Source organism: Alligator sinensis, unplaced genomic scaffold (assembly GCF_000455745.1).
Source record: "Alligator sinensis unplaced genomic scaffold, ASM45574v1 scaffold1666_1, whole genome shotgun sequence".
NCBI lineage: Eukaryota > Metazoa > Chordata > Crocodylia > Alligatoridae > Alligator > Alligator sinensis.
This window is the reverse complement of record NW_005842817.1, coordinates 156,622-171,708: the sequence shown is the minus strand read 5'-3', so window position 1 is coordinate 171,708 and position 15,087 is coordinate 156,622. Positions and strand designations below refer to the sequence as shown.

The 15,087-nt window shown below is 44.4% G+C and overlaps 1 protein-coding gene across 13 annotated transcripts in view; it reads left to right on the top strand.

Moving 5' to 3' along the window:
- Window positions 1-15,087, top strand: part of ADGRF5 (adhesion G protein-coupled receptor F5) — a 120,697-nt gene that overhangs the window by 92,594 nt on the left and 13,016 nt on the right. For 11 of the 13 annotated variants that reach the window (XR_003091727.1, XM_025191435.1, XM_025191439.1 and 8 more), the window contains 3 exons: window positions 617-841; window positions 9,902-10,048; window positions 12,470-12,660. Coding sequence is in view for 12 of the 13 variants with exons in the window: in XM_025191435.1 (XP_025047220.1) it covers window positions 617-841; window positions 9,902-10,048; window positions 12,470-12,660 (563 nt within the window). In the remaining variant the exon portion in view is untranslated. The remainder of the gene's footprint in view (window positions 1-616; window positions 842-9,901; window positions 10,049-12,469; window positions 12,661-15,087) is intronic. The other 2 variants (XM_025191445.1, XM_025191444.1) reach the window with 2 other exon arrangements.

Below are 15,087 nucleotides of genomic sequence, written 5' to 3'. Positions count from 1 at the left end.
TTCCCTAGTTTGATCCCTTTCCTTCCCTTCTAGATGTGAGTATTTGCAGGGATGCTCTGTCTCAGGGTCATTGTTCACTTTTCCCAACTGGTTTCTTCAGCAGTCTCTCTCAATCTAACTCCATAGCATATAACCCATAATACACAGCCATGCAGAGCATGCACACTCAACATGATTACTCCAGAATAATTTACTATGGATTTTACTCCAGAGTAAGAAGCAGACTCAGCTGCCCAGGGTAGGAGCTACTGCAACACCTGGCCAGCCCAGCCCAGATACCCCACAACGGACACCTGGCACTTTCTATAAAGTAACTATTCCACATAGTATAGTTACTACATGTATTTCAAAGGGTAACTTTACCTTGGATTAGAGTCATTTGCTACAGAGTAGGCTGTGCATCATGTAGCTGCTCCATTTTGCTTCTAGTAAAGTTAATTTCCTATGCAGTAAATGTGTCCTGCGCCTGCAGCTACAGCTAAATACAATCCAGGAATTTTTGTTCATTAAAAATAGTCCAGGTATTCATTAAAAACAATCCAGGTATTTTTCCGTGTGTCCCGTTCTGCGTTCTACTGCGATAGACTGAGGTGTGTTTCTGTTTTGTTACTCTCAGGTACCTATACCTGCACATTCTTCCAAAAAAGCTTGTCAAGTTCTGCCCGTACAGCTGTTGAAGTTGTTCCTTTGCCTCTGAAGCAAAACATTTTCGTGGATCCCATTGAAGCATTTATTAGGTGCAATACCCAGCAGGAGCTGAAATGCTGCATAAACAAAATGGAAAACTACAACGTTACTTTCACTGTTCAAAGCACTACATTTTTTCCTGGTAAAAGATATGGTAAGAGATATGATGTTTTACAGTGGCCTTGCAAAACAGTTGTTCTGAATGCATATGACGTGATGTGATTGGAATAATAGACGTGGTGGGATAGCTCGCACGACTGGAGCACTGTCATGGATGGGTACAACCTGTTCGGGAAGGACAGGCAGGGGAGAAGAGGAGGAGGAGTTGTGCTTTATGTAAAAAAGCCATATGACTGCTCAGAGCTCCAATATGAAACTGGAGACAGGCCTGTTGAAAGTCTCCAAGTTAGGATCAGAGGAGAGAGCAACAAGGGTGATGTTGTGGTGGGTGTGTACTATAGACCACCAGACCAGGAGGAAGTGCTAGATGAGGCTGTTTTCAAATAAATAGCAGAAGTTTCCCAATCACAAGCCCTGGTTCTCATGGGGTCTTTCAATCCCCCTGACGTCTGCTGGGAGGACAATACAGCAATGCGCAGGCAATCCAGGAAGTTTTTGGAGAGTACTGGGGACAACTTCCTAGTGCAAGTGCTGGAGCAGCCAACTAGGGGCTGAGTTCTTCTTGACCTGCTGCTCTCAAACAGGGATGAATTGGTGGGGAATGTAGTAGTAGATGACAACTTGGGCACCAGCAACCACAAGATGGTTGAGCTCAGGATCCTGAGGAAAGGAAGGATGGAGAGCAGCAGAGTAAGGACCCTGGACTTCAGAAAAGCAGACTTCAACTCGCAGATGGAACTCATGGGTAGGATCCCCTGGGAAGCCAGTCTGAGGGGGAGAGGAGTCCAAGAGAGCTGGCTGTACTTTAAAGCTGTGGGTCACGATCCAAATTGGTTTGCAAGAATGTATGAAAAGGTCACAAACAAACTTTAAAAATAGATTCTCCTTTAAAGGAGAAAACTTGGGAAATTGTAGATTTTCCATTGCAGGCTAGCAGAGTTGCAGCCTACAAGGGGCTGCTTGGGGCCCCCCCATGCCTTATACACCCCACCCTGCCCCATACCTGAGGGCAGGGGGCAGCACATCGAGAGTGAGGGGCAAAGGGCCAGGACTGCCTTTCGATGTTTACACATGGGGCCTGGTACAAAAAAGCTTGAGAACCAGTGCTTTAAAGAAGCCTGGCTGAGGGTTCCTGATGTCCAGAAAGACTAGCAAGAATGGCAGAAGGCCAGCTTGGCTTAGCAGGGAACTCTTCAGTAAACTAAATAACAAAAAGGAAGCTTATAAGAAGTGGAAACTTGGACAAACAACTAGGGAAGAGTATAAGAGTACTGCTCGGGCATGCAGGGATGAAGTCAGGAAGGCCAAAGTGCAGTTGCAGCCAGCAAGTGATGTTAAGGGTAACAAGAAGGGTTTCTATAAGTATGTTGGTAGCAAGAGGAAGACCAGGAAAAGTGTGGGTCCCTTACTGATTGGAGCAGGCAACCTTGTGAGAGAGGATACAGAAAAGGCTGAAGTGCTCAATGCCTATTTTGCCTCAGACTTCACAGGCAAATCAGTTCCCAGACTACTGCACTGGGCAGTACGGCTGTGCGAAATTTCACCAGCCATTTCATTTCAATACCGTTTTGACTCATTTCAAGGTCGAAACAGCAAAATCAAAGCGGAACAAAGGGCGTTGAAATAGCCTCAAAACATAACAAGGATAGTCAAAACATTTCGACCATAGCGCTTGGGGTGGGAAGTCAGTCCAGCTGGGCTGACTTCCCATCCCTAGTGCAAGATCGAGTAGGGGATGGGAAGTCAGCCCAGCTGAGTTTCCCCAGCCCAATCATGGGGCTGGGGTTGGGAACTCAGCCCAACTGGGCTGAGTTCCTTTCCCCAGCCCCATGGTCAGGCGTAACATCGAAACAGCATCAAAACAGCCTCACTGTTTCAACTCGAAATGAAATGCGATACAAAACACTGTTCCCTCCAGACCTTGAAACTGAAGTCGAAATGGAACAGTGCCGTTTCACACAGCCCTACTGGACAGCACAGTTTGGGGAGGAGGTGAGCAGCCCTCAGTGGTGAAAGAACAGGTTAGGGACTACTTAGAAAAGCTGGACGTGTACAAGTCCATGGGACTGATGGGATGCACCTAAGGGAGTTGGCTGATGTGATTGCAGAGACATTGACCATCATCTTTGAAAACTCATGGAGATCAGAAGAGGTCCCAGATGATTGGAAATGGGCAAACATAGTGCCCATATTTAAGAAAAAGAAAAAAGGAAGATCTAGGGAACTATAGACCAATCAGCCTCACCTCAGGCCCTGGAGAAATCATGGAGCAGATCCTCAAGGAATGCATTTCTAAGCACTTGGAGGAGAACAAGGAGATTAGGAACAGTTTGTATGGATTCACCAGGGGCAAGTCATGCCTGACCAACCTGATTGCTCTCTGTGATGAGGTGACTTGGCTCTGTGGATGTGGGGAGACCAGTGGATGTGATGTACCTTGATTTTAGCAAGGCTTTTGATATGGTCTCCCACAACATTCTCGCAGACAAGCTAAGGAAGTACAGGCAAAATGAATGGATTGTAAGGTGGATAGATAATTGACTGAAGCATTGGGCTCAGTAATCAATGGTTCAATGTCTAAGTGGCAGCCAGTATCAAGTGGAGTGCCCCAGGAGTTGGTCCTGGGGCCCACTTTGTTCAATTTCTTCATCAATGACCTGGAAGATGTTATAGAGTACCACCTCAACAAGTTTGCAGATGACACCAAACTGGGGGAATACTAGATATGCTAAAGGGTAGGGCTAGGATTCAGAGTGGCCTAGACAAATTGGAGGAGTGGAACAAAAGAAATCTCATGAGGTTCAACAATGACAAGTGTAAAGTCCTGCACTCAGGACAGAGGAATCCCATGCACCAGTACAGGCTGGGGGCTGACTGGCTGGGCAGCAGCTCTGCAGAAAAGGACCTGGGGGCTATAGTAGACAATAAACTGAATATAAGCCAACAATGTGCCCTTGTTGCCAAGGTTAACAGCATCCTGGGCTGCATTGGTAGGTGTGTTGCCAGCTGATCAAAGGAAGTGATTATTCCTCTCTATTCAACACTGGTGAAGCCGTATCTGGAGTACTGTCCTTTGTTTCCTTTAATCATTGCATTATATCTCATTTTAGATTGTAAGCAGGGATCTGTTGTTCAGTTTTCATGAAGCACCTGGCAAAAGCTTAATACTAATAGGTATAAATTAATCCGGAAGGTATAAATTAATCTGAATCTGTCTCTTTGGCAGTTAATGGGAATTTTACCATTTATTTGAATGTGTGTAGTATGAACACAAAATGTTAGTCATCAAAGTGTTTTCTGGGATTTCACCATTATTCTTCACCAGTGACTTTCAGATCAGTTTTACACAGTTTGCCAACATTTCCTAGACATTTGTTTTTATATGTTTGAAACGTAGGGTGAGATTTTTCAGTTCGGTCCCTGTAACTAAACCCAAGTGTTCATGTTGATAATATAAGCATCTAGAAATATATAAAATACAATTAAAAGACAAAGGGAAGAGACAGGATGGCCCACAGGTTTAGGTGCAAGGGCATACAATTAAGCAATATTTGAGGTGCCCTGTAAGGAAACATTTCTTTAAAATGGAGATCTATTAAGCCATGAAGCAGTCTCTCAAAAGCAGCCATGAAAACTCCAATCCTTGGGCAATGTCAAATTTATTCCACAAGTAATCCACAATATAATGCAAATATTTATCTTACATTTCCCAGGGATATAGACAACTGGTTTTTCTCCAGTGTGAAGGCCTGTGATTCTGTGCTTTTGCATTTAGTACAGTTTGCTCAATGTGTTTTGTATACTAGATATTCCCAAATCACTCCAAAAATAACTAAATCATGGTATTGAGAATAAAAAAAAACAATGAACATCTAGGGTGCTGACAGACACGGAAGAAAACAAAGCAAAACAGTGCTTTGTCAGAAGAGGAATCACATCTGTTTGACCCGGTTCCCCAGCATTTGTATAGCTTGCATGCTTTTTGGTGATTCAATCAGCTATTAGATAAAAGAGCCAAAAAGCTCTGCACATGACCTGTACAGACGCTGGATGAGCCAGGTCAAACTGATGCAATTCCTCTTCTAGACATGCACTACGCTTGGTGCAGGGGCACGCTGAGCTGAAAGTCAAGAGCTGCGGGGGTTTTTTCCCCATGTTTGTAAGCACCCCTATTATAATGTAGAAGGACAAAACATTTGCAGTAACCCCCTCAATGTCATATATTTGTTCTACGTCCATAGCTAAAATAAATGAGGATCACAAATGTAACAAAGTCCAGTTATAATTAATTTTACTAAAAACATAATAAAATCATAATATAGAAATCTAGGGCTGGAAGGGACCTGGAGGTCATCTAGTACAATCTCCTTCTCAAGGCAGGATCATCCCTGTCTAAATGGTCTCATCCAGTTGCCAAAAGTTTCCAAGGATGGAGATTATTAGGCCTGTGCGAGTAGGCAGGTATTAGATCTGTCTTCAGATCCGTCCGCTTCAGATGCCAGGGATCCGATCCGGAGCTCCAGATCAGTTTCCCGCTTCGATCCGGCCATAGGGTATAATGGGGGATCAATGAAATATCTATAACTTGGTTGTTTTGTCTCTGATTTGGGTGAAACATGCAGGGGTGGTAGCCTTTGCTGAGAGTGTGAACCCTGCCAAACTTCAAGATCAGTGCAGGGATTTGGGGGAAACGCTACCCCAAATTATTGAAAGCAAAACTCATGTCACATGTATGTGTTATACCACAGGGTGGTGAAAACTGCAGAGGTGATAGCCCCTGATGAGGCCACAAAGCCTGCTGAGTTTCAACAAGATCAGTGCAGGGGTTTGGGAGGAACTGCACCCCAAGTTCTTGAAACCAAAACTCATGTCACATGCATGTGTTACAATGCAGGGGGGCGGTGAAAACTGCAGGGGTGGTGGCCTGCCACACATGAAGCCTGCCAAGTTTCAAGAAGATCGGTGCAGGGGTTTGGGAGGAACTGCACCCCAAGTTCTTGAAACCAAAACTCATGTCACATGCATGTGTTACAATGCAGGGGGGCGGTGAAAACTGCAGGGGCGGTGGCCCCTGCTGAGGCCACAAAGCCTGCCAGCTGTGTGTGTCTCACTGAGGGAGTCTGTCTTCTGGGGCCTCGCACCTCTGGCTACTAGCAGGCAAAGCTTGTGACATGGGTGGGTGACACTGTGTGTGTGTGTTAAGGTGTGCCCTTCCTGGTGCTGGGGCCTTTGCACAACACAGCAGTGTGCCCCAGTGAGGCCTCCTATGTTACTCATGGTGTGTGATGGCTTATCTTGTGTTTTTATGTCTATATGTGTATTATGGGGGGGTGGGGAAAAGTACTTAAAAATGTATCTTTGGAAGCTTTAGGGTTGAAAACCCCTTTGTCAGGCTGAGGAAGTACCTGCAGGTGGTCCTGGATGGAAGGAATAGTAAAGAAGCCAGAGGCTGGCCTGGCCCGCAATACAGGCAAAAAAGACAGTTTTTGTTCCTACTATCTAGGAGGCTGATGAAGTGCAGTGCACAGGCCCAGCTCTGAAAAGTGGTTTGTACATTCAAACAAGCACCTAACCTCATCACCAGAACTGAAGCCAACTTCCTACAGCTCGAAACACAAAACCTGCCAACTATCTCCTGCACCCCCACAAACTGCACCCCAGATTCTTTCGAAGACAACAAAACCCGACTACTGTGGGGGCACGTTCCTCACCAGAACAACACTCTGCCTCCAGTCTCTCAGGGCTGATCCTGAGAGGGAACAAATTACAATGCAAAGCACTTTTCAGAGCTGGGCCTATGAACTGCACAAGCATCTCCCCAGTGCTCTGGGTGATCTCGCTCGCGTTGGGAATGTGCCCCCACCTCTGTCCACCTTTCCCCCACTGGTCCAGGGTGTCCTGTCTCTGCTTTGGGGGCAAGGGGGCTTTGGAGCAAGTGGGGGACTTCCCTTTCAGCACACTCGCACTGGTGCCAGGCTGAGCAGGAAGAAGGGCGAGGGGGTGCTGCCTTCTCAGGTGCAGCAGCATCGCTGTGGTGGAAAAGTGTATCACATCCTTGCCACGGCTCATGTGCCTTCGGCAGTGCTGGCAGATGGCAAACCTGGGATCATCTGTCAGCTCATAATGCTCCCACACTACATTACTCCCCCGCTTCTGGGTTGATGCTGAGGATCCTACCTTTTCCCACTCCTCAGCAGACTGAAGCTCAACAGCAGGAGAAGCTGCCTCATCTGAGCCACTTGCCTCCACAACCTCAGCCTCCTCCAAGGTACTGCTTTCCAGAGGAGACCTGGGTCTAGGGGAAACGTGAGGGGTGTGGAGCACAAACTGATTCTCCCTCAGTCCCCAGAATTGCCTGAGCCAGCACGCTCAGCATCCCTGGTTCCAGCTCCTCCTCTGGCAGTGGGAGGCTCATGCTGAGAGATGACATTGGGGTGAAGGAGACACTGATTCCATGGCTGGTGCCCACTTCTGGACTGAGGGAAGGTGGTGCAGGTGCGGGGACATCAGGTGCAGACACTGCTCCCTCTGCCTGGCTTCCACTGGCAGCACCGATGTCAGGGCTGCTTGGGAAGAGAAGGCATCTGTGTTGGGGGGGGTTGAGGGGGCTTGCAGCTCTAGCTCTCCCTCTGCCCCCTCTCCCTCCCCTGCCAGAAGACCTGGCACCTGCCTTTCCAGCACGCTTCATGTTAATCCTTCCTGTGTTGCAAAAGGTCTGTGTGTGTGTGTGTGTGTGTGAATCCTTTTGTGTTGTGTGTTTTATTCCCTCTGTTGTGTGCATGCACTGAACTCTTCTTTCATTGTTTGCTTCAGTGTTAAGTTATGTAAATATTGTGCGCTCTCTGTCTGTCTTCTTCTCCTATGTATATCTGATTTTTCTTCTTTATATTGTGTGTGTGTGTGTGTGTGTGTGTGTGCGCGCGTGCATGCATGCGTGCAATCTGTGTGCCTCCCTCCACAGTGATGGATCACGCTGGCAGGGAAAACACAGCTTTCTTTTTTCAAAGTTTGCACGCAAAAAAAAGAGCAAAAATAAATCGAAAGAAATGAATTGAATAGTACTAAGAGATGCTAAGCTCAGCTAAGATCCTACCCAATCCTTTCTAACAACAAAAAGGAGCAGGCAAGTTCAACTACTGCGTAAAGCAAGCAAGCTGAGGTGCCTGTGCCCGAGGGTATCTTTCTCACCCAGTTCCTCAGTGGGAATATGCTTGCAAAAGGCACAGCACGCCTCCAGACAGAGGCTTTTATACTGTTTCTAGGTACCTCCACCCAGACACTGTCATTGGAAAGGCAGCCAGAGATAAATCCTTCTCACTGGCCACCTACACATGTCAGTCTTCCTCCCACCTCCCGCTCTCCTTCCCTCCCCCATTCCCCATCCCTCTTCTAACTTTCACTTTCAGCGTCTGAAGCTTTTCTGAAACACTTTGGAAGCTCCAAACCGCTTCGGACAGGTTGAATGAGCCAGTGCTTTGCTCCGGGCATGCTGCTTCAGACGCAGAAGCATCTGAAGTGGCCCCAGATCTGAAGCACGATCCAAAGCCTCGCACAGCCCTAGAGATTATACAATTTCTCTAGATAATCTGTTTCAAAGCATAACCCTCACAGTTGGAAAATTCTTCCTAATATCCAGCCTAAATTTCCTTTGTTCCTATCAAGTTTTGAACTGTTGGCCACAGAGAATAGCCCATCACCACCCTCTTTATAACCACCTTTCTGGTATTTGAGGTCTATAATGAAATCTGCTTTCAGGCTTCTCTTCTTCAAGCTAAATACTCCCACTTCTTCCAATTCGTGTTTCCTAATCCTCTAATCATTTTAGTCGGTGTCTGCTGCACTTATTCCAGTTTGTCTTTGTCTTTCTTAAAGTGTGGCATTCAGAACTGGATACAATATTCACGCTTAGGCACCACCAGTGCTAAATAGTGGAAGAACCACTTCCCATGACTTGCAGATGATATTCCTGTTAATACAGTCCAGTATGCCATTGCCTTTTTTTTTTTTTTTGCAATAGCACACCAGTGACTTATATTCAGTTATATTCAGTGTTACAGCCTGGCCACCTAGCCAGTCGTACTCCACCTTGTATTTGTGCATGTAATTGTGCCATCCTAAGGGAAGTACTTTGCACTTCCATAATTGAATGTCATCCAATTAAAACTGTTTTCCTTATTATTATCAAAGTGATTTTAAATCCTAATCCTACCTTCCAAAGTATCTAGTGTCATCTAGAAACGTACTAAGTGTGTACACAATCCTATCCTCCAAGTCATTTACCAAGATAGAGATTCCTGGGGAATCCTATTTGAAATGTCTTCCCTTTTTGACATTGAGTCATTGATGACTACTGTTTGAGCATGTTGATCCAACCAGTTGTGCACCCCACTTATAGCTGGTTCATTTAGACTACATTTACTTTGCTTACTCGTGAGAATGGCATGGGAGACAGCATCAGAAACCTTGCTAAAATTGAGGAATATCACATCCACTGCCTGTCACATTGTTGTATAAGGAAAATCAGATTGGTCAAGCATGATTTGTTTTTACAAAGACATGGTGTCTGTTCCTGGTTACTTTGTTATTGTCCAACTGCATAGAGATTGATTCCTTGATGGTATGCTTCAAAATCTTTCTGTGTGTCAGTATTAACAGACAGAAGACACATACACCTTCAGCAGTTCAACTGACCCGAGGCAAACAGAGACAAATGGAGGGTGGTGCAGAACCTGGGATTAAGAGCCCTAGATGAATGTCTGCAGCACAAGCAGGGACAGGAACAAACAAAAGAGGATCCTCCAAAAATTTCCAGCTCCTGCTACTTCTGTACAATAAAGAATGACTTAGGAAAAATGTACACTTATGCCACAAAGCCAAAAAGGTGCTACATTATGCATCAGGAGAGAGAAGGCATGGCATAAGGGGTAGGACAGCTGGATCATAAGCAGAGAAGATCACTAGCTGGAAAATCAGGAATCTATCCCTTAGAGGATCTCATTGCATTAGGAAACTAGAGTTTTAAAAGTACTTCTTGCTTTTTCTTGTCCATGGAACCAAAATCTAATATTGACATACCTAAAACATTTCTTTGCAGTGGCAGAAAATAACCAGATGTGCTATGTGTATAATTACACAGAAAAGACATGCAACATCGAGAAAGATCTTTTGGCGTATTGCACCTTTCAAAACCGCATCAACGGAACCATTCGAAGTCCTGAAATGAAACTACAACTTATCCCTGGTAGGATGAAATCTTAGCAATGATAAGGAGCATTTGAATGTAAAATATTCATGCATTTGTTAAATCAGAGGCCCTGTAAGGTAGCACTGAGGCTACCTAAATCACCAGCTTGGGCTTTATTTACAGTAGACTGGGAATTTTCTCTCAGGTTTTTTGGGGTTTTTTTTTTCTTTTTTTGATGGACAATGTGGATTCCACAAGAAAACGCTAATTATTCTGCAAGTGTCAGAATTAAAGCAAAGTGCTTTGATTCATAGATTCATAGATTCATAGATGCTAGGGTCGGAAGGGACCTCAATAGATCATCGAGTCCGACCCCCTGCATAAGCACGAAAGAGTGCTGGGTCTAGATGACCCCAGCAAATGGTTTGCTTCTAACTCAGTTCAGTATGCAACTCTGTTTCCACTTGAGCTGCCACAATGTCTTATGGGAGCTGTACTTTGGGGGCCTCACTCACCCTTCTTCCTTTTGGGCTTGATTCCCCATCAAGACTACATCTCTCAGGATGCAGCACAGTCAAAGAATGCCCATATTGCACTGCAGCAGTTCAACTTCTACAAGATTTAGGGAGAGGTTGTGGTGCATCCTGAGAAGTGTCAGACCAGGGAGCTCAGCATCTAGGAAGAAACAAGGACTTAGTGCACTCCAGCGACAGCTCCCACTGGTCCCAAAGCAGCTCAGGTGAACACAGCTACATGTCAGCTGGAAATTCGTGTTTACAAATGTGACTGAATTGCAACTCCTATGGAAGTTTTTGTTTCATGAAAAGTTTTGCTATTTCAACTTCCCATTCTGATTTGGGAGAGGGAAAATGTCAAAGTGTTGAACTTCCCCCAGGACAAAAATTCTGCTTTGTCAGCAGCATCACTATGGTGCCAAGCTCTCGGACAGCGCACGGCGGTAAAGTATTCATGCTGATCGGGTAGGGATGGGAGGAAGGAACTACTGCACAAACAAACTACTGCAACTCCTAGAATGGTCATGGTCTTTCTACTCGCGCGGATCAGCCCCTGAATTGGGGGGAATAAAACTAAAACATGTCAGAGGTGGTCTAATTTGCCACGATAAATCAAAATCTACCACCAAAAAAAATTGTGCACATATATTTGCTCACGCAACTGACCTAGTGAAATGGCAGTTTTTAGTAACATGTGTGTACGCAACGCATAACGTGTACAAGCGCCCCTGGTGCTCAGAGCTACTGCAGGAATCAAGGAGACATCCCATTCTCAGATCGTTTCAGATTGTAGGAGAAATGAGCCTCCTCTAATGGATAATGCCTACATTAGAAAAGCGGTAAGTTGGAGGTGGCAAATACCTACCACTATTTCAGGGTCACATAACTGCTGTACATGCAGCTCTCATTTAAACACCTTAGTGGCCAGGGCATGAAGGTTATTACTCACATGAATGATCCATAGCATTTATACTGGTCCTGTCAGACTGGTGGCGAGAGTCATTGTTCATCAGATTTTGGAGGCAGCCCAGGATTTACAATCAGACCCTTAGTCTATATTTGCTATTTGTGTTGCAGTAGAACTGAAAGGGCTCAGTCAGCATGAGGCTGCCATTGTTTCCGGTGCTGCATCCACACGTACGAAATGTTCTCCATCCCAGTGAATGCAGGGGACAGTTGAATGGACAAACCTTACAAATGTGGGCATGGGTCAGTTTGCCACTCAAAAATGTGAATGCTAACACAGGGTTTCTAAATGGTTTCATTTGAGATATAAGTACCCTGAAAGACATTCATAAGTAAAATACACTTTATAAATAAATAAAATGAATGCATGTATTTCATCTATCATCTTTTGGGGCCCACCTGAAATGTGCAGGTGTGGAGATGCATTCAATGACAATAAATACGTAACACAAGGTGTTTGAGTTTCTACGTCAATCTTGCTGAAACAGCAGAGCTTCTCTCCGGGCTTCAGAAGGCTTGGAAGGATATGTGCATCTCTGATTTTTTCCTAGGAGCTACAGCAATCAGATTTTGAGATGCTTTTGAGCAGATTCCCAAAGCTTATATCCTTTAGAGGGTTCTGATTAAGATGGTCTTAAATAAGAATCCTAGATCCAAACAGTTCTCAACTTTGTGGGGTTTATACCCATAAGATACTGAAAATCTTGTTTTTCTTCTCTGAAATGCCATGTACTTCCTGTGACCTCTAGATAACTCAGTTCTCTGTGTCTCAGTTTTCCATCACAATACTGGAGATAAAAATACCTTCCTGTCCTATAGAAGAGTTTCCAACTTTCATTCATTAATGTCTGTGAGCCTTTCACATTTAGGGCTGTGGGAATATATATATATATATTTGGAGACTATCCTTGTGGAAAATGATCCCAAATAAGGAAAATATGAGTAAGATGGTGAATTCCATTTCTTTTCATTCTTTCTTCTCTTTTTCTCAATATAGACACAGCTAAAGTGGTTTGCTCAAGCAGTGTTGGCATTGGAAAGCAAGGAGACAGAATAACAAAATCTTGTCCGATTTTAAACGGTCCCATGAGAGGAAATATAACTTATGTGTGTCGTGACAAGGCCTGGAGCGAGGCTAGAAACAACTGCATATCTGCACCAATAAACACATTGCTTACTGCTGCTGAGGTACCAGCTTTATATCTTTTCTTAATGCTTTTTCTCAGTAATTTTAATAATGATGTTTTCTGGGGGGGGAGGGGGTGGTCTGTGGTTCAAGCAATTTAACTATTTAAAATATATAAAATATTAGGAAAATGCAAATGTTCAATTAAAATGATTTTTTAAATGGTCATAGGCCCTCCATCCTCTGGGCTAGAACTAAAAGTGCTATAGAATAAGATAAAATATTTTGATGCAGTGTTTCTCAGCTCATGGGTCTTGACCTTTTATTGATCATGAAAGTCAACAGAGAGAATGAGTGCTGAAAGATTTATTACAGTCTAAAGAAAGGGAAATCTTTCTCTCCCCCATACATGCACACTCTTAGGGCCAGTTTCTATTCCATGTTTTAGGCACTCAAACGTGATTGTAATTCATCCTGCTTAAGTCACTGACAAAAGTGCATGCATGTCTAAGTACCTTGCCGTCACTTCAGCCAGGACTAAATCACTGAAATGCACTGAGGTGCAGGAGGACCCGTGTACTTTTTGCATCAACTGTTTGTTTCCCAGGATCTTTGTCAGCGTGGAATAGGATCTAGGTCCACTTAGGCATATAATGTGTGGAATAGGATCTGGCCCTGACACTTTAAGGCAGCGATGTTCAACCTCTCTGCCCCCACAGGCTGGAGGGGTGGAGTGGAGCCAGTGCAAAGTCCAGATCCTATGTTCAGGGTCAGCATGTAGGGTTGGTCCATGGGTGCAATGTGTCATGTCATGTGACCCCATACACCAACCCAACCCTGCACACCAGATCCAGACATGGAAAGACCATAGGCCAGTGTGATCTGATGTGCGGGGCCATGCCATTCAGACTGCAGGACTTCCTCTGGGTCTGGAAACTTGGTGACAGTGGGATGGTGGCAACACTGATTGTTGTGGCTCTGAGCAATAAGCACTGCTAACTGTTCACCTGTTGTCAAATTGCTGGACCCATGAGGAGCCCCAGAGGTCAGATAGCATGGCTCTGTAGGCCAGAAATTGCACACCACTGCTTTAAGGTCAAGTATGAGAGACTGAAGAGTGAAAAGGACTTCCCAGATCATGGAGTTCAAGCCCTTGCAAACATGTAAAAGACTATATTGTGCCACAAGAGCAGGGGAAACGGTACCATGAAGAGCCACCAGCTCAGCCTCTCAAAAAAACACTGATAGACACATGATTCAAGCTCATCATTGTTACTGTGGGTATATATTTACCCTTGTGTGTGTAAGAGTCTCACCCTTTTTTGATTTCACAGAAGAAGTCACCATTGGGAAAAGGGTGAAACACTGGGATACCATAGCAAATCAGCCTGAGCTTACTTAGTGTGGCTGTAGTGACATAAAGCGCTATTCTTTTATTATCCATATCACAGTGCAATAAGGGTGAACAGAATTTTAAGCAGTATCACGGGCAGATCTAGGATTTTGAAAAGGGGTGTAGATGGTGTGTTGCCTCATCACATATAACACAACACATTTTTCTCCAATTAAAAAGAAACTAGAAGCTTTACAAATAAGCTAAGGGCCCAGGGCTGTGTTATTCAGTTTAAGATTGAAGCAAAAACAAATGCAACTTTATTGGAATGTGCATTACTTTGCTATATTATATACTATGTATAAAAAACACAACAAACTAAGCAAAAAAGAATCAAAAGATGTCATTTCATTAATCTTGTAGAATTAAATGTACATCTCCTTTTTCAGATGTATGAAACAAAATCTAGCCTTATTGAGCATCTTGACTGTGCATCCAGTGTTCACTGAAAGTTATTTCCACACCTGAATTAATGTTTCCATTCTGTGTTAACATGTTTAGCTAGAGTTAAAAACAGTCTGCAGGACTGAAAAAGGAGTTGCATTACTGGGAGCAGCTAACACACTGCAGAATTGCAGATGGAAGGATAGTTTGATTAGTGGAATATCAAAACCTTTAAAAAGGAAAGAGGGTCCTTAACACCTGTGGTATGAAGAATTTAGAAGGAATCAGGTGGATTACAATGAGCCATGAAGTCAATTGACTGTATCACTGCTGCCTGAATAGAAATGCTGCTGTAACTACTAGGCAGTTGGTTTTAAACTTTGAGTGGAGCAAGTACCAAAGCAGTTGCACTACTTTACGCTCTTCCCTCCTCCCAGATCTGCCCCCTGAGAAACTTCAACGGGGTTACACAATCCAAAAGAGTTTGAGAACTTCTGTGCTGGATATCCCCTGACATGGAATAATTCCCACAGTATAATCTACTCGTCACACTTATTTCCTGGATGGGATGCTAACATAACTGGCCCTAATTTTAGTTTTGATGCAACTTCCCTTTTGGGTCTCCAGATTCCCCTGGGTACAGGAGCAATGGTCCTACTACCACATCCCATACCTACCTGTCTAGAAACAAAGTGCAGTTCCCCTGTTCTCT